Source organism: Balaenoptera physalus (genome assembly GCF_965194825.1).
Source record: "Balaenoptera physalus genome assembly, chromosome: 20".
NCBI lineage: Eukaryota > Metazoa > Chordata > Mammalia > Artiodactyla > Balaenopteridae > Balaenoptera > Balaenoptera physalus.
The window spans coordinates 62,541,844-62,561,421 of NC_138901.1; the positions used below are offsets into that span (position 1 = coordinate 62,541,844).

The window sequence follows — 19,578 nt, forward strand, 5'->3', positions numbered from 1 at the left end:
GTTGCAAAGAATGTTTCACTTTTGTAATTTAAAAACAACTTGTGTGTATGTTAAGAGTGACGGACTGTTATTACAATCAACTGTGGGGCTGGTGAGCGCCTGTGATTCAACATCTCAGCAGCAGGCATGACTGCCGCCTGGTGGTCACATGCCGCCATGGCGGATTGCCTATCAAGGTTTCTCAGCCTCCCCACTGTTGCCACGTGGGGCGGGATCGTTCTTTACTGCAGGGAGGCTGCCCTGTGCATTGTAGGATGTCTAAAGCATAAGCATCCCTTGCCTCTGCCTCTAGATGCCTGTGACACCCCCTCCCCAAGTGGAGACAACCAAAAAGGTTTCCAGACACTGGCAATTGTCCCCCCTCAGGGGCAAAAACACCCGTGGTTGAGAACCGTGGATCTAAGACCCTTGTGAGTGCAAAATAAACAGATAAAATGTGTTCGTTCATTCGCTCACAAACAGCTCACACAAGGCAAAGTCTTTGCGAGATAAGTTCCTAACGTCAGCTGCAAGGAGTAACCCGCGGCGGCTCTTCACAGCTTCGCGAGGTTCTGAGCTAATTCAGTTAACAAGAAAATCCCCTCTTATCCAGTGACACCCCCCCCCAACTGCCTCAGGCAGAAATAAAGAGGATGGCGATTCCCGGCACACGTGCCCCACACTCTACTCACACCCCTGGCGCAGCTCACAGCGATCCACGCTGTGGCCTCATCACAGTGCTCCAGTCAGCAACTGTCACAACCATCACCCACACAGGAAGCCTCTTTATCCCTCGGACTTGAGTTTTCCCTCCCCCACCCAGAGCTGAAGCAGGGGTGAAGTGGCACTGACGAGGGGGATCCTGTTTGAGAAGGCTCTCTGTCCCCCCAAACCTGAGACCCCGCTCACCCACAGAGAGAAACCAGGCTCCAGATGGCACCAGCAGGGGGGATCCTGCCACAACAATCGGCTGGCCCAGGAAGTACTCTGTCTCAACCGGACCTGGGAATCTCCACTCCCCCCCCAAAAAACACACATACACACACACACCTAGAGACAGCAGGTGGTTGGGTGGTACTGGCAGGGGGATGCCACCACAGAAAGCACCCGACCCAGGAAGCACTCTTTTTCCTCAAGGGCTGAAGACCCCTTTCCCCACCTTGGACCAGCCTGGGGAAGCCCTTTCCACCCACTCAGGCAGCATCAGCAGGGACCAGCGGGAGCCCTAGCAGTACCAGATAAACCAAGCAGACCAAATTAGTACCACAAAGGCTCTGAAAATTAAATTGCCATTGAAACCACAGCCCACCAAAGTACACCAAGACCTATAAATAGGTTGACGATGTTCTAAAATAGAAGATTTACATAGGACCTTGAGTCTCCTAACATAACAGACAAAATATCCAGGATCAATACAAAATCATCCATTATACCAAGAGCCAGGAAAATCACAACCTGGAGGAAAAAAGGCAACAAACTAACGCCAATACTGAGACAAACTGGACATTGGAATCATCTGACAAGGATTTAAAGCAGCCATCGTGGACCTCCCTGGTGGTACAGTGGTTAAGCATCCGTCTGGTAATGCAGGGGACACAGGTTTGAGCCCTGGTCCGGGAAGATCTCACATGCCATGGAGCAACTAAACCCATGCGCCACAACTAATGAGCCTGTGCTCTAGAGCCCGCAAGCCACAACGTGCGCCAAAACTACTGAGCCTGCGCTCTAGAGCCTGCAAGCCACAACTACTGAAGCCTGTGCAGCACAACTACTGAAGCCCGCGCGCCTAGAGCCCATGCTCTGCAAAAAGAGAAGCCACTGCAATGAGAAGCCCGCACACCGCAACGAATAGTAGCCCCCGCTCGCCGCAACTAGAGAAAGCCTGTGTGCAGCAACGAAGACCCAATGCAGCCAAAAATAAAATAAATAAATAAAGCAGCCATTGTTCGAAAAAAATGTTCAACAAGAATTTACAAATTCTCTCAAAACAAACTATAAAATAGAAAATCTTAGCAAAGAAAAAGAAGTTATAAAAAAAAGAACCAAAGGAACATTATAAAACTAAAAAATACAAATACTGAAATTAAAAACTCACTGGATGGGCTCAACAGCAAAGTGGAAATGACAGATTTTGGAATCAGTGAACTTGAGGACAGATCAATTGAATGTACCCAGTCTGAACAACAGAGAGAAAACAGACTGAAAAGCAATGAACAGAGCCTCAGAGACCTGCTGCAACAATGACAAAAGATCCAGCAATCTTAACATCAGAGTCCCAAAAGCACAGGAAAGAGAAGGTGGAGCTGATAGAGTATTCAAGAGAACAATGGCAGATAAGTTTCCAAATTTGGTGAAAGACACAAACTTAACAGATTCAAGAAATAAACTCAACGAAATCCCTGCTGAGACACATCATAATTAAAATTCTGCAAATTAAAGACAAAGAAAAAAATATTGAAAGCAGCAGAGAGAAATGCCACATTACCTATAGAAGAGCACCAATCTGAATGACAGCAGGCTTCTCATTTGAAACTATGAAGGCCAGAGAGAAATGGCACATTTTCAAGTGCTGTCAACTTGAAGGACAAGAACTGTCAACCACGATTGAATACCCAGCTAAACTATCCTTCAGGAATGAAGAGGAAATCCAGACATTCTCAGATGACTGGAAACTAAAAGAATTTGTCACTTAGCAGACTTACCCTTAAAGAATGGCTAAGAGAAGTTCTTCTATCAAAAAATGAATGCTAAAGGAAGGAATCAGGGAGCATCAGGAAAGAAGAAAAATGGAAAGAGCAGAAATATGGGCAAATACAATTGACTACACTTATCCTCATGAGTTTTACAAACATATAATGTTCCTCTTTGTCCAATATGATATTTTATCTTGAATCTACTTTTATTAATAATAACATTGTGGTCTGGGTATTCTTTTAATTCATGTTTGCCTGGTATATCTTTTGCCATCACTTTGTTTTTAATCTTTCTGTGTTGCTTGGTTTCTGATGTAAAGAACATATTGCTGCATCTTGGGGTTTGTCTTTTGTGGGTTTTTTTTCCATTTGTTTGTTTCTTTTTAATTTAAACTGAAGTTCTCTGCCTGTTGATCAGTAGGTTTGACCCATTTGCATATATTGTGATAAATGATATAACAGGTCTTATTCTGTGTTTTCCCTTTACCACACTTTGTTTTTTGCTTTCCTCTTGTCCAGTTTTCTATTGAACAATCAGTTGTTTTCTTCTGGTTTGAGTGTTATACGTTCTACTTTTATTCTCATGGTACTTGTACCTAAGTTGTAAAACCCACACCTATGTTTCCTCTCTCCCTATCCATCTATTAAGCTTGTGAATATGTACATCCCCTCTCTAATCAAGACAAGTAACTTAGTTACTCTCACTTTCTCATTTCTACTTCCCACCCTCCTCCCCACTGGTGTCATTAAAATTTTAGTATCGCACTGTTATGCACATGTAGTTGGTGTCACCCTGTCTCACTATCTCTGCTCCTTGATTATTAAGACGATAACAAACTCTTTACTAAATTATTATTATCCTTACTTTCTTTGTATCTTGAAGCATCTCCCTCATTTTTTCTCTTCTTGCTGAAATACTTCCTCCAAGAATATTTCCAAGGTCTTACATGCATAAGAGTATCTTTATTTTACCTCATTTACATGATTCTTAAGTAAAATATCAAATTCTAGATTCAAAGTTTTATCTTTTACAATGTGAAGATATCATTACATTTTCTTGTTTCTTGCTGTTTCAGTGCTACTGAAAAGTCAGATTTATTTAGTCAATTGTTACTCATTGAGGGGCCACAAAATGCCAGGCACTGTTTTTGACACTTTGGTTTTTGACCCAAGAACTAGACTCAGGCAACTGGAGGCTCCTCACGTCCTCCCTGTCCTTGGAATGTACATTCTGCCCACTGTTCCCACAGTAGGAGTTGTTTCAGGGATGCAGCCTTGAGAGAGCAGTGTGTTGTTGAGAACATCTGGACTGAATACGTGATTGAACCCAGTTAAGGCCTCTGTGTAAACTTTTAAGACTCTGGTGGTTGGGTGCAGAGATCAACTCGTCTTGTGGCCGGCCCAAGACAAGGCTCGTATCTGAGTTCCCTTATTAATCCTGCCACCTACCTACCTGGATTGTGGTCTGCATGTCTTTGGTCTCTCCTTGCCCCCCATATACAGGGGCCAGTTTTGAATTTCACCCAGGAAACTCCTGAAGTTGTGAACCAACATTTATGTTGTTAGATTTTATTATAACATGTAATGTCTTTTCATATTTTTCCTGTTTGTCTTTCAACAAGCACTTTCCATCCAAGTTCTTTAACCTTTATTTCTCCATAATTTGTGGTTGTTATTTCTTAAAACATGTTCTCTCTGTTTATTCTTTCTTCCCTTCTAGGACTCTCATTATATGAATATCTAGTCAGTTTCTATATTGCTTAATATTCCTTTCACATTTTTCAAGTTTCTATCCCTTCCTGATATCTTATGGCACAGGAGAGTTCCTTGATCCGAGAGCCCAGCTTTCAAATTCACTCTTCAGTTTTACACATTCTGCTATTCAATAAAAAATTGAATACTATGACAAGTTCTTGCTTAATATTTCTTATGTCCTCCTTTAACTCTTTTAGGATAGCTTTTTAAAAATACATTCTAAATGGCCCACTAATTCTGCCTTATCTGTTATAGATCGTTCAAATTATTGTTTTTCTTTTATAGCAATAGACTGCTTCAGATCTTATTTTTTGACTGTGAGTCCACATTCCCCAATCCCAGGATATAAGCTGGTAATGTAGGAACAAAGGGAACCAAAACCCTGGGGTACTTCCTATACCTCCTTCAACTCACCAGGAAGGGAACAAGCTGTGGCTGAATTATATGTATGTATGTGTATGTGGAGAGGGAAAAGGGGGCTTAGGGAAATTTGAGTTATTTTCAAAGCAGAGAATCTATGATGTTAAAAATGGGGCAAGATCACTCCCCATTTACCTCCCTCTTCCTACCAGGTGATCTTATCCCACAAGGAACCTCATCATCCCACCTCTTTTTTGCAATAATCACCTGGCTCACTGTGTGTGTGTTCGTGCACGTATATATGTGTGTGGGTGTTTGTGTGTATCAGGGTGGGAGAAAGGTGAATAAAAACCTTTGAGGTGGAGCTACTTGTATCTTGTATTACAATCCACGCCTCTCCCAGACCAGCTCTAAGGTTACCCTGTGTGATGGTGAAAGAGTGGGCAAAGATTTTCCCAGGGCAATGTGGGAGTGAACAGAAAAGAGCACACAAAACAACAGAAAGCACCTCCCTGCAGTCCCCTTGGGGCATCTGGAGCTATCCATTGCTGCTACCATTCCCTCCCCACGTAGACACACACACACACACACACACACACACACACACACACACACACCCCGTAGGACCAACTGTAGCCATCTGTCTCCCAGAAGGTCTCCAATCAGTTTTTCAATAGTTTCTCAATCCAACAACCTCCCTCCTTCCAGAGGCATCCAGGTTGGGTTTTGGACAAGGAGCTAGCCACTTACATTAGGATGCTGTGTTAGCTACCTTTTTCTGTATAACAATATTACTACAGACTTAGTGGCTCAAAACAGCACACACTTATTATCTCACGGTATCTGTGGCTGAAGGTCCGGGCACAGCTTAGCTGGGTCCTCTGCAGCCAGCTGTCAAGGTTTCAGCCAGGCCTGGGTCCTCATATGAAGACTCTACTAGGGATGATCCACTTCCAAGTACCTGGGGGTTGCTGGCAGGGGTTAGGTCCCTACTGGTTGACAGTTCCCTGTCATGTGGATTTCCCCAACATTACACTTGCTTCACCAATGCCAGCAAAGAGGATTACCCCAGCAAAACAAGCATTAGAATCATGTCACCTTTGTTATGTTTTATGGGTTGAAAGTAAGTCACAAGTCCTATCCACACTCAGTGGGGGGTGGATTACACACAGGTGTGAATACCAGGAGGCTCAGATAATGAGAACCACATTGGAAAATGGGAACTGGATAAGGGGGTGCCTTCTTGTAGGAACTAAAAATCATCTTTCCCAAAGTTTTTGAAAGCCACTGAAGGGTTAAGTAACATCTTATTCTTGCTTCAGAACGATCACGAGCCAGAACGTGTGGCAAATAGATTGGTGGGAAGGCAAACTTGACTTGGGGAAATCAGCTAAGAGACTGGTACTGTAATCCTAGTGAAATGTCGGTGGCTAGAGCTAGGGTAATACTGGTGGGAAAAGAGAAAGATGGACAAACTGGAGAATACAATAAATAGGACTTCGTGATGAACAGACAGCGATAGTTGAGGATATTCTGCTCCTGGTTTTTGCAAATGGGTTTGTGAGCAGTAATATTACTCACTAAGAAGAAGAGGGGCGGGCTTCCCTGGTGGCGCAGTGGTTGAGAATCTGCCTGCTAATGCAGGGGACACGGGTTCGAGCCCTGGTCTGGGAAAATCCCACATGCCGCGGAGCAACTAGGCCCGTGAGCCACAACTACTGAGCCTGCGCGTCTGGAGCCTGTGCTCTGCAACGAGAGGCCGCGATAGTGAGAGGCCCGCGCACCGCGATGAAGAGTGGCCCCCGCTTGCCGCAAATAGAGAAAGCCCTCGCACAGAAACGAAGACCCAACGCAGACAAAAATAAAAATAAATAAATTTTGAAAACAAACAAAAAAAAACCTTTAAAGAAGAAGAGGGGCATTTAGACATTTTGAGTTTGGGTGTGTCCAGTAACAGAATTAGAGACGAAACGTGCTCCCTTGAGAGAACACCTCCTTTGATAAATCTAATTTTTATGCTTGCAAATAACCTGTTGCTCAAATTTGTTGAAACTGGTTAAATCTTTTCAACTCCCCTATCTCACACGTGTGAATTTTCAGTATAACAAGTAGCCTACGGACGCATGCACATCGGTTTGCAAAGTACACCTTTCACATTGTTTGACGGCAAAGGATGAGTCTTGGGAGGACAAGAATATGGGGAAAGCCATATACTCTAAGATACCTTACACTGGAGTGATTTGCGTGGGCAGCGTCGGCAGGTCCACGTGCAGACACAGCGCCGGACTGGCAACAACGCAGCTCTGCGGTTCACGCTCTCGCGTGTCCGCAGGATCCCGCACGAGCTAAGCGACCGCTACTCTCGCGAGAGTGAGGGAGACCACGGCTCCTTGGATTCCCCAAACCGCGCTACGCGAGCTCCCACCTGCTGAGGAGCGGAGTCCGGCCACTCCCGCGGGCTTCTGGGAATCGTAGTTCCGGGGCCGGACGAGGCCCGCCAGCCTTGCCTTGTGCTGTTGCGCATGCGCGGCCCCGCTGGCCAGAGAAGTTCGTAGCCTTTGTGAGGCCCGGCGTGGAAGGTGAGTTGTTGCTCAGGTGCGGTTCTCCTTGCTCGGCCTCGGCGGTGCCCCCGGGGCATTAGTCTGCGCCGAGCCGGGTGGAGTGCGCGCTGGAGAAAGGGGCGTCGAGGGCAGGCACGAGCCCCATCCCCGAAGCCCCGGGGCGCGGGGTGGGCGGGGGCTTGGTCTGCGCGGCGGCCCCTTGGCTGCGGCCCGGGCGCCTCTCCTCCGGCCGCGCGGCCGCCGCGCAGCTCCGAGCGGCAGCGCCAGGCGCGAGCGCCCAGCCTCAGGGATGCTGTCCCGGCTTTCCAGGTGCCAGCCTCGAGGGCCAAGCCGGCTCGGGACGGAGCGAAGCCTTTCGGAGGAGCCCCCCGAGGGGAGGCGGGAAGGAGGACCACGAGGCCTCGGGGCTTCCCGCTCCTCCGCGCGGCGAGGGCTGCGCTGGGGGGAGAGCTGAACCTTCGCGGCCGGGAGGAGGTGGTGACCATGGAGACAGATATGGCCGAAATGCCTGGGAAGAGCGGTGAGGGGGGCCGGTGTTGAACTTGTGCTGGGGACCGGGCCGAATTCTTCCTCCTGAACGGGAGTCACTGCTGTCCGGCTCCTTTGTCTGCGGATGGAAGGGCTCTTTGGGTGAGAGTGGAGGGCGTGCTGTGGGATCCCAGCTGGGTACACAGCGGACCCTCCAAAGACACCGCCAAAATGTGAGCGAAATGTCATCTTCTGAGGCTTGAGCATAGCCTCGTAGTTTGTCTCACACCTTCTTCCTCCCGGGTGATTATACCATCCTAACCTCATCAGTGGGTCTGACAGTTTAGCTTTTTGGTTGGCAAAAGTATTTTCCACTCCTGTTCCTCCACTTTGGACAAAAACCCTTTGGTTTCAGTAGAGCAGATACTTTGCTTAATAGAGGAGGCACCAGGCAGAGGAGTCAGTGACTGGCTTCCAGTTCTCCTAGAAGTTTGGTCTGTGACCTCTTATATCAGAATCCACACCCTGCCCCTACCTGTGCTTGTTGGATTTCTAGATTGTACCCCAGTCTCAGCTAGTGATAATTATTTAGAGATGGGATCCAGCAAGCTACGTTTAGACTAAGCTTGCAGGGTGATTTTTCAGAACCGTTGAGCCTCTTTTTCCCGTATTAATTTAATGTAGATTAAGCTCAGAGAAAAACTTATTTTAATTTCCGGATCAGAGAGTGCCGTCTTCCAGGATGTCGTTGTTTCAGGCTGCCTTCAGTCGCAGTGTTTGTAGGGAATACCAGGAGTACGGTGGTGGGAATTTTTTTTTTTTTAATATTTATATATTTATTTGGTTGCGCCGGGTCTTAGTTGCGGCAGGTGGCCTCCTTAGTTGCGGCTCCAGGGCTCCTTAGTTGTGGCATGCGAACTCAGTTGCGGCATGCATGTGGGGTCTAGTTCCCTGACCAGGGATCAAACTGGGGCCCCCTGCAATGGGAGCATGGAGTCTTATCCACTGGGCCACCAGGGAAGTCCCGAGAATTTTAAGCTCATAAATCTGAGTCACAAGGTAGATCTAGGCCCTATCATGACTGCTTTCTTGCCCTTAGCTCTGTCTTCACAGGATTCTCCCTTTTCCCAAGAAAAGAGGACAGAAGAGGGAGAAGTGGCAGCTTTGCGCCTCACAGCCAGATCGCAGGTGAGTGAGTCTCTGCTGGTTATTGAAATTCCACCTTATTTCTCGGAGTGCAGACGCACTCCCTTCTTTTTGATGTGGAGTTTCTGTGTCCATTAGAGCTGAGTTCTAATTCTAAGAGACAACTCGAGTGACTAAAGGGCTCAGTGGAAAATGTTTTCTGCTTCTTCGTTGTATCTTGTCCGTCTAGTATTTATTATCACTCAGCAGACGTGGAAGGAGCATTGCCCTTCTTTAGCCCATTAGCTAATTTCTATGCTTGTTATTTGGGAAACGATTTTAAAAGACAATGTGGTGCATACCTCTTAAAATGTATGTTTCACTAGGGGAAACAACATACACATGACTGTTAAGTACGAATTTAAGAAAACACCTGAAGTGCTGGAGTGAATTATGAACATAGTGAGTACTCAAATAGTTCAAAGGAATGCTGGAAAGGGAAACCTATAGAAGATTTAATTTAAAGAGTTAGAATCCAGCCCAACAAGATGATGAATGCGGATGTATTTTAGAGGTGAACTGTTACCAAGTTACAACTCAGTTTCCAAACGCTCACTTCCCCAAGGGCAAATATTAAGAATTGCTGAATTTAAGTGGTAGTTGTATGTGGGTGATTAGTGTGTTAGTCTTTCAACTTTTTGTATGTCTGAACATTTTTCTTAAACGAAGTTGAGTGGGAGAAGAGAGTTCTCCATGGTGTGTGTCATACCACAATGCAAAGATTCCTCCACTAGCCTCTCTTTTTGCTACTTTAATCCAAAGTGTGAAAGTGGACATTGCACATTGCTGCTGTTTGTCAACGTGATTTCTCAGGATCCTTGTATACTTGCTTGCCTCCATTGGTTTCTCGAATACCTTATGTGAATATTGAAGACTTCATTAGTCAAGAAGCTTTAAGTTGCACCTGATGAAAACTCGATTCAAACTGGCTTAAGCAAAAAGAGGTATTTATTGACTATTATAAGTGAAAAATCCAGGTCTGGCTAAAATTGAGTTCAGGCAGTGACATTAGAATCTATTTTCTACATTTCAGTGACCTTTTCTTTTCTTTCTGTGTGTTTTGCACTCAAGCAGGCTTTTCTTCTCGTGCAGGGTAGCCCCTAACAAATTTAGGCCTACATCTTCCCATGTTGAAGATCAGAGAAAAGGGGCATCTTCCCTTCTGGTCGTTGCAGAAGAAGGACTGAGCTTAACTCTATAATGGGTATTAGGCCCATTGTTGGACCATTATTGGCAAATCTGAGTGTGATGATCAGACTAGAAAATATACCTGTACATACACATACAAACACACATCCCACCCATGGGTCAGAGATGGAGCTGTACGACCTGAACTGCATGGCCTAAAAGTGGCCACAGGCATAGCAGCCAGAGGAAAGTCAGAGTACAGGTACCAGAAAAAGGGTGAATGCTTTATACATTTCAACACATTAATATTAGATTCAAGACTGCTTTTATAGCTTCAGGATGGATTAAACCTTTTATGGAAATTTTTAAAACTGTCCTTTTTGCATTGCATTGGATTTTGTTTGATGCTAATACTGCAATTGTCTTTCTTATTAGAATTTGCCTGGGCTGTTTATCTTTTACTTATTAGACTTTTTTAATAATTAGAGTTTTAATTTTTGCTCATGGTAACCAGGTGAACGGTACAGACGTATATAAATATTAAAGTATATTACCTGTCCTTACCTCCCCAAGTTCAGTCCACCACCTCTCCCTACTGAGGGTAACGGTTTTGTGTATATTTTTCCATGTTTTTGTTGAGCTTGAAGTACTGTATTCAGATATGTGGTATACTATATTTCCTTCCATCCCCCCTCCATCCCCAACTTTGGGGGTTTTGTCTGGATCTCTTTTCTGTAAAGAGGATGTGGCTATTTTAAGAAACCTTTTTATAAGAGAAATTAATTTATTCATATTATGATGATTACTTGTATGTTTCACATTTTTCTTGTTATGTGATTTTTATAATTGTGTTTACTATGCTTTGTTTCTTCTTTTGTATTTTTTTCTGCCTTTTGTGCTGTAGTTTGCATTTTTGTTATTCTGATTTTTTTTTTCTTTTATGGTTTGGAAGTTAATTTCCACTGTCAGTTTAGCTATAGATATGCAGATTGTAGGATCAAAGTCATTTTTTCTCACAGTATATTGTCTATTTAGTAGCTGCTTAATGATTTTTACGTTTTATTTTCCAAGGATGATTCTTACATTTTTTAAGTCTCAGATTATTTCCATTTTGGGGAACTTTATTTTGAAATAATTTGAGACTTATAGAAATTTAGCAAGTGGTAGAAAGATTTCTCATATGCTTTCCTTTCAGATTTTCCAAAATTTAGTATTTCACCTTGCTTTTATTATTCTTTTTCCAAAATCAGGAAGTTAACATTGGTATAGTACTATAACCTACTGCTCTTATTCAGATTTCCCAGCTGTCTTATTTTTCTTGTTTTTCTTCCCCTTAATTTCTACTTTTATCCTGTAATTCCTTCTGTTTTCCCTAATTTGTTGTTGGGTTCTGTCTCTAATTTGATTTGTATGCTTTGTTCATTTAATTATATTAATTTTCTTTTAACGAAATTGAAGTGTTTCCTCTGAGTACAATTTTAGCCTTATGGCATTGATTTTTGCATTTTATTTCATTATTTTGAAACTTTGATATGTTTTTTCAGTTATCAGTTATTGCTCTTTCATCTCTGTTTTGGAATTTATTAACATTTACTTTGTTACTTTTGCAAGTGCTTCATGAATATTTAAATAGAAGGTGTTTTCTATCCAGTTATAGCATTTGGTATATATTTATTTCAATAACCTGGAATATTATTCCCATTCTCTATATCTTTACTTAAAGAGACATGTTCAGTACTGGTATGTGTCTATCTCCATATAGTTTTTGTATTTTATGTCTTGTATAAATAATCCTATGGTGTTTACCCATAAACATTTATACGTGATATCTGTACCCTTAATTAATTTGTTGCTGTCATTTTCCAATTTAATGCATCTTGCCTTGAATTGATTCCGTGCTTCACTGGATTTGGTGCCAGTCTGTTCATTCCATGGCGAGGACTCACAGGAGAATTATACAGACACATGCCTTTTTTTCTCTGCCTATATTTTGTTTACTTTGCCAAACTACATTGTTGATTCATTGGTTCATGTTTTACCTCTTTGTTCCCCAGAAAAATTAGTCTGTCAGTGGAGAAACCGTGGTCTTGTTTCGTTTGGTTCTCATGTTGAATCTTGGACAGTGTGCCTGGCACGTAATTGATACCCAGTGACTTTCCATGGAATGTCCAGGACACATGAGAATGCTTGTCATTTTTCACAGTGATTTTTTCCCCCGTTGAATACATCTACGCATCTACTCCAGGGCCAACAGAAACTGCGGGGTGAAAGGGAGGCTGTGGAGTTACAGATGGTGAACAAAAGTATGTTTTGTGTCTTAGGCATCAGTGACGTTCAAGGATGTGGCCATGGACTTTACCCCAGAGGAGTGGGGGAGGCTGGATCCTGCACAGAGGGACGTGATGCTGGAGAACTACAGGAACCTGGTCTCGCTCTGTAAGGATGGGCTCCCACCGTGACTCTGGTCCCTGCTTACAGGGACATCATTACCTTATTGACAATGAAGTAGCATAACAAAGCCAGTAATCGTAAAGTATTGATCCCTTTGGGCCCAGAGAAAATCTGTTTCTGCTCTGGGTTCTTGGTGAAATGTCTAGGCTTGTTTTGTATCAGGAGTCTTTGGATTCAAGTGACAGAAACCGAATTCACACTAGCTTAAAAGGGAATCAGATATATTGTCAGGAATTTCTTTTATTTACTTATTTTTTAATTACGTGGTATAGCTTGCCCTGATCTCTTGTGAGTCACAGATGGCCATTGGCCACTCTAGGGTTACATTATTCTTCCAGTTAGAGAGCTAAGGAAAAAAAGAAGGCTTCTATCCTGGGAGTTTCAGCAAATAGGGTCACATGTCCATCAGTGAAGCAGTAACTCGAGCCAGGGAGATAGAGTATGCTCTGACCAGTTTGGATACTGTGCCCACCTCTGGGGGGGGAGGTATGTGCATGTGTACACATGTACACACATGCATGTACACATATGTGTTCGTATCAGTGGTGGAAGGAACTATGTTAGCTCCTCCCAAACCTCGTATAATAAATTCCCTAAGAAAGCAGGTTCTAGTAACTGAAGAAGGAAGAAAGGAAAAACATCAGAAGACAGCTAGTCACAGAGTCACAGGCTTGTGGTGCTGCCACTGGGGTCCCACTTCACCCAACTCCTTCTCTGAGCCGAGGACTGGTCTGCAGTATCTCCCTAGAACTCCCACAGTAAACAAGAGAAATTCTCTTCTATTTTTTTACAGGCTAAATATTTGTCTTTTCAAACGCATGTAACTCCTTATGAGGCCCAGGCTCTTGCTGCACCTGTTTTAAGGTTCATTTAGAGGCCCTCCGCTCCCTTATTCCAGAACTTCCTATGATGTCCTGTCTTTTGTGGATCCAGGGGTTGGGACCGTGCTCTGGGATAGAGCTTTGTGCCCATCACAAAGAGTTAAGTCCCTTTTTTTTCTTTCTTTCTTTTTTTTTCTTTTTTAATGAGCAGGGCTTCCAGTTTCCAAACCTGAGAACCACAATTTGGAGAATGGAAAAGAACCATTGATGCTTGAGAGAAAAGCCCCCAAAAGCAGCTGTTCAGGTGAGTCAGATAGACGGGAATCTTCGGAAGGAATAACCCCACAAGACAGTAAAGAAGTGGCGCTCTTCAGTGCTTAAGAAAGAATATAGAAGTGCCAACATGCTTTTATTTATTTTAAATTATATTGCATTTTGAATACATACAAAGTCAAGGAAATAAAATAACACTGAGATCAAACATATGCTCACATTTGCTTCATTTGCCTTTTTTCTTTTCCTTTTTTTGTAATGTAAAATAGATTAAAATATCATAACTGCACAGTTTTATGAATTTTCCCAAATTGAACACATTCATGTAGCTAGCATCCACATCAAGAAACAACCTTACTAAAAAAAAAATAAAGAAAAAAAACACAAACAAAAAAATAATTACTATACTTTCCAGATAATTTTGGCTATTCTGATACTACACCAAAGCTGTGCAAGTGGTAGTTTCTTAAAGGTTAGGTGCAAGGTGCATCTGAAACCGTATCCATGAATTTTTCCTACTCTTAAAATCTATTGATCTTTTGGAAAATATTGGTTCACTGAGTTATGCATATCTTCCAAATATTGACACAATACATTATGCGATATTTTAAAAACCACAATTTTCAGTATCACCACTGACCTTACCAGAAAAGCCTTTAAGTATTAGAAAGCTATCAAGCTCTCAGTGGTAGATAAAAGTTTTCCAAAATTCTAATTTCTGCCCAAAAGCTCATATTTTATCAAATACTGTCAGTTGTTTTCCTTGAAGTGACAGGCTCATTTTTTTTTTTTAGTTTTGAGGAAGTATCTGCCAAATACCCAACATGGATAACATAGTTTGTCAGTCATTCTTTCAAGTAAAAGTGATGGTCCATGAAAAAAAAAATGGCCAGTTCATCTCTCAAACAGTCTCATGAGTGGTTTTCCTCAAGTCAGGCATCATACTTCGATATGAGCAGACTTGCATTATGAATATTTCCTGTTTCATCATCCAGAATATTAAGAAGGCATGTAGTCAAGGTTTAATAAATAAAATTAATTTATTAAGTTAGTAATAATTCCTGTTGTTTCCTCAGAAATTTTTAAGTGAAACTGGCTTTTTTTTTTTTTTTTTTTTTTAACTGAGAGTACATGGTGGGGAAAAATACAACTACTAGTACATTTGGTGTCTTGTCCTGATTTGTGCATAAGTTGTGGGCAGTTTTACCACCATCACTTTTGCAACATCAGTGCAAATGTCAAGACAATGAAAAAGGCAAATAAGATCTAAGCATTATTCTGAAAATAGTTTTGAACCTACAGACTCCCAGGGATCCTCAGACCACCCTTTGAGGTCACAACCTCTACCTACCTACACTATCCTTATATCAATTTATGTTTTACTGATTTAACAAACACTTAGGTAGCACCGATGCTGTGTCAGAGTTTTAAGTGTTTTATAAATATTTTCATTAAACGCTCCTTAAGGTAGGTGGTGTTTGTATTCCTCATGAGGTAGGTACCATTATTGCCCCATCTTACAGATAAGGAAACTGAAGTAGAAGCGTAAAACAACATGCCCCAGGTCACACAGCTAGTAAGTGGCAGAGCTGGGATTAAATTCATGCATTCTGATTTCAGAGTCCATTGCTCTCAACCACTGTGCTCTTCCTGAATGTCCCCTCTCACCTTGGGGCTTCTGTACATGTCATGCCCTCTACCTGGAACACTCACCCCCTTGCTTCTCTACCTGTTACCTGGAACACTCACCCCCGTGCTGCGGTACCTGTTACCTGGAACACTCACCTGAGCCCCAAACCCACTTCAATTTCAGCTCAGCCATTTACCTCCTCAGGGAGGCCTCCCCTCATCCCCCTGGGTTCCCCTTATCATCTTTCACAGCATCATTCACCTTTTATTTCTTAGTACTTACTACAGGTGCATTTTTATATGTATTTGTAGATGTTAGACTAAATTTTCTCTCCCTTCATATACATAGGGACTGCGTGTTTTTCCCCAGAGCCTAGCATATGGTAGACATCCAATAGGTAATTGTTGAATAAATGGATAGAAGAGTACATAGATGAAGGAACAGAATTCACTTGGCTCTGTGGAATGAGGGGCAGATCTAACTTAACTGTCTTTTGAATGTTTAATCACTCACAGGACCATTTGTTGTAAAAACAAATTATCTTTAGTTCACTGACTGAAATACCACCTTTGTATTGTCCTTAATTCCTATATTTACTTGACTTTACTTCTGAAATTGCTGTTTTGTTTCATTGGTCTATTTACATATTCTTTTGAACCAAACTCTTTATTTTAGCTTTATAGAGTAGTTTCATATTGAATATAAAAATTCTAATAGATTTATAGTAGATATATTCAGAGAGGTTGGCTTCCATCCTTGCCCTCTCTATTCTGGTGTTCTCTCTGTAGGCAGTCATTTTTATTAGTATTTCATTTATCTGTCCTTAGTTTTGGAAAATATAACCAAATATGTCTATATATTTGTATCTCCCCTTTTTTCCCCTACACAAAAAGTAGCAGACCATACACACTCCTTCACAGCTTGCTGGGTTTTTTAAGTTTAATGTATCCTGAAGATCACTTCATAGCAATAGAAGATCATTCTCATTATTTTAATAATATAATGTTTAATATTTTAATAATTTTATTATTTTAAATTGCACATACTTCATTGTATGTGTACACCATAGTTTAATCAGTTCTTTATAGTATTAAAATATTACTGTATTTTAATATTTGAGATGTTACCAGTCTTTTGCTACCTCAATTAGTGTTGTAATGATTAGCCTTGTTCGGATATAATTTAATGTATCTGCCATTATATCTTTGGGAGATCATTGATTTTTCAACAGGGACATATTATAAAAGAATTCTTAGGGAAGATTTTAAACTGGAAATGGAATGCATATTAGGATGTGAGTAGGGTTGGGTAACTGGAAACTTAGAAGTCATCACTGTGCCCTGCACTAAGGTGGTAACTGCCTGGAAGTTTATGACAGTGCTTGATATTCTATAGAGGTTGTTCCTCCCCTATCCTGATCTGGGATGCTCATTTCCTGCTCATGTGGTGAAATGGTGCTTCATCTGCATCCCTCCTTCTCCTGTCTTTTGGTCATCTTTCCCCCATTCTGATTCCTGGGTAGGGTCTGCTGATTTTCTCTGCATCTACTGTGCATTTGTTTCCCTCCATTTGCTTCTCTTTGCAAGTCATCTTCTAAGAGTCAAATCCACTTGTTCTTTGAAGCCATGCTCTTCACCTTCATTAACTCTTACCCATTACAGACCTGCCTTTTTGTTGAATTCAGAAAACAAAGGAAATTTGCATTTCCAATTTGTTTCAGACTCAGAGACTAGACCCGGGAGCAAAGATTCAACTTCAGTGCAAGATTTTTCCAAAGAAGAATCATGCCAGGTTGCAGTCATAGACAGGCTGACAAGGAATGGTGTCTATGACTCCAACTTGGAAACAACTCTCGCATGTGAAAACCGGTTAGAGAATCAGCAAGGAAATCAGGAGAGACGCTTGAGAGAAATGTTCACCCACATGAATTCACTCCCGGAAGAGAGAGCTCATGAGCATGATGTTTACTGGAAAAACTTGAGCCAGAAGTCAGTACTTCTCACTCAAGACAGAGTTCCCAAAGGATCCTGTGCCTTCCATACCCTTGAAAAAAGATTGAAACAGAAATCAACCTTAATGAAAAAGCAGAGGACCTACAAAGAGAAGAAACCTCATAAATGTAATGACTGTGGTGAGCTCTTCACTTACCATTCAGTGCTCATTCGACACCAGAGAGTCCATACCGGGGAAAAACCCTACAGCTGCACCGAGTGTGGGAAGTCTTTCAGCCACAGGGCGAATTTAACTAAACATCAGAGAACTCACACTAGAATTCTCTTTGAGTGCAGCGAATGCAAGAAGGCCTTCACAGAAAGCGCATCCCTTGCAATACATCAGAGGATTCACATTGGAGAGAGACCGTATGAGTGCAGTGAGTGTGGGAAAGGCTTTAATCGAAGCACACACCTTGTGCAGCACCAGCTGATCCACACAGGGGTGAAGCCTTATGAATGCAACGAGTGTGATAAAGCCTTCATTCATTCTTCAGCACTCATTAAACATCAAAGAACTCACACTGGAGAGAAACCCTATAAATGTCAGGAATGTGGGAAAGCCTTTAGCCACTGCTCATCCCTTACCAAACATCAGAGGGTTCATACCGGAGAAAAACCCTACGAATGTAATGAATGTGGAAAAACCTTCAGTCAGAGCACACATCTTGTTCAGCATCAGAGAATTCACACCGGAGAGAAACCCTACGAGTGTAACGAATGTGGGAAAACCTTCAGCCGGAGCTCAAATTTCGCTAAACATCAAAGAATTCATATTGGGAAGAAACCATACAAATGTAACGAATGCGGAAAAGCCTTCATTCATTCATCAGCCCTTATTCAACACCAGAGAACTCATACTGGGGAGAAACCCTATAGGTGTAACGAATGTGGAAAAAGCTTTAAGTGCAGTTCATCCCTCATCAGACATCAAAGGATTCACACGGAAGAGCAGCCCTGAAAAATGACTGAATGTGAAGAAATGTGAGTTGGTTTTATCGCTGTGTTAAATACCTGAGCAGTTTGTGTGGAAGACCCATAAACTGCTGCCTGAGGACCAGTTCTGTGTGTATCTAACTCTACTTGCATAATACATAGCTTTGAGGCATAAACAGAATGTTTCTTATATCCATTGATTTGATCATTCTGAATGCTTCCAGCCAGGAATCTCAAAGGTTGATCCCTAACCCACCCCCTTGCCCCCCAAATACCCTTTTGTGGAAATTCAGAAAATCCTTGGGAGTGGGTAGTAATGCAATCAACGTGAAATCCAATTCCCCCCTCTTTGTCACATCAAAGCCTGTTATAGCATCTCACTTTGTAAGGACATTCTTATCTGGTAGGTGAGGCAGAGGGTTCATATTCTTATCATCGGGAAGACACAGAGCTGTTGCTCTTTGAATCCAAAGTGGAGACCCAGATATACAGAGAATGTCATTTCTTTTACATTAACTATAAAAACTTAAAGGTTAAGAGCTGAAATGTGCTTTGGATTCCCTCCCAACCCCAAAGGCTACTGTCTCATTTGATGAATATAAGAGGTCTAAATTATGCTCACATGGATTATGCTGAGATTTAGATGATTATCCCCCCGCTGGGTACATCTTCACTTTACACTTCCTGGGAAGTTACCCTGAGGTAGAGAAAGAGTCAGAATCTTAACTGTAGTTTTTGATCAAGTCCCTCTTTTCTTATCCTTGGCACTGAATGAATCCTTGGTTTTCTGTAATCACAGTATTAGGGAGATTTCATTTCTTTACCTTATTCTGCTCTCTGTAAAGTATGTTTTGTCACTTGGAGAGAAAGCCCCTGGGATGTGCAGAGTGAAAAGTTGATGGGTTCCATGTGTGGTTACATGTAGGGTCTCGGACAAGAAGAAGAACTGAAGCAGCTTTGAGGCACAAACACCTTCGTGTCACATATGGAAGAGAGTCACAGGACAGTGACTTCAGGAGGACAAGCGGCTTCTCCCCCTACCCCGCACCCCGGGAAGAAGTTGCCGTTTCTCAGGTCTCACGTTTACCCACATTTTTTTGTTGTCCTGTATGTTGGTTGGTCTTTGCTGTATCCCAGGGCCCCAAGGAAGGTAGAAAAGGCTTGAAGCCACAGTGGTTGATTGACATAAGTTACATGGGTGACCAAAGAACCGTGTGGTGGGATTGGAAACACAAAAGCAAAAGTTCAAATAAATATTTAGCAAAACACTATACAAATGTCAGTTTTTATTGTTGCTCTGTTATATGGTGTGAGAAGAAAATTATAGAAAAGATAGAGAGGGAAAGA

General features: G+C 42.3%; 1 protein-coding gene across 1 annotated transcript; it reads left to right on the plus strand.

Annotated features, from left to right (window-relative positions):
- The first annotated feature begins 7,372 nt into the window (after window positions 1–7,372).
- On the plus strand, window positions 7,373–19,291 carry ZNF286A (zinc finger protein 286A). The gene is made up of 5 exons (XM_082441411.1): window positions 7,373–7,868; window positions 8,916–9,004; window positions 12,451–12,565; window positions 13,613–13,705; window positions 17,025–19,291. The coding sequence occupies exons 1-5, from the start codon at window positions 7,832–7,834 to the stop codon at window positions 18,254–18,256; spliced, it is 1,566 nt and encodes a 521-aa protein (XP_082297537.1). The 5' UTR covers window positions 7,373–7,831; the 3' UTR covers window positions 18,257–19,291.
- The last annotated feature ends 287 nt before the right edge of the window (window positions 19,292–19,578 follow it).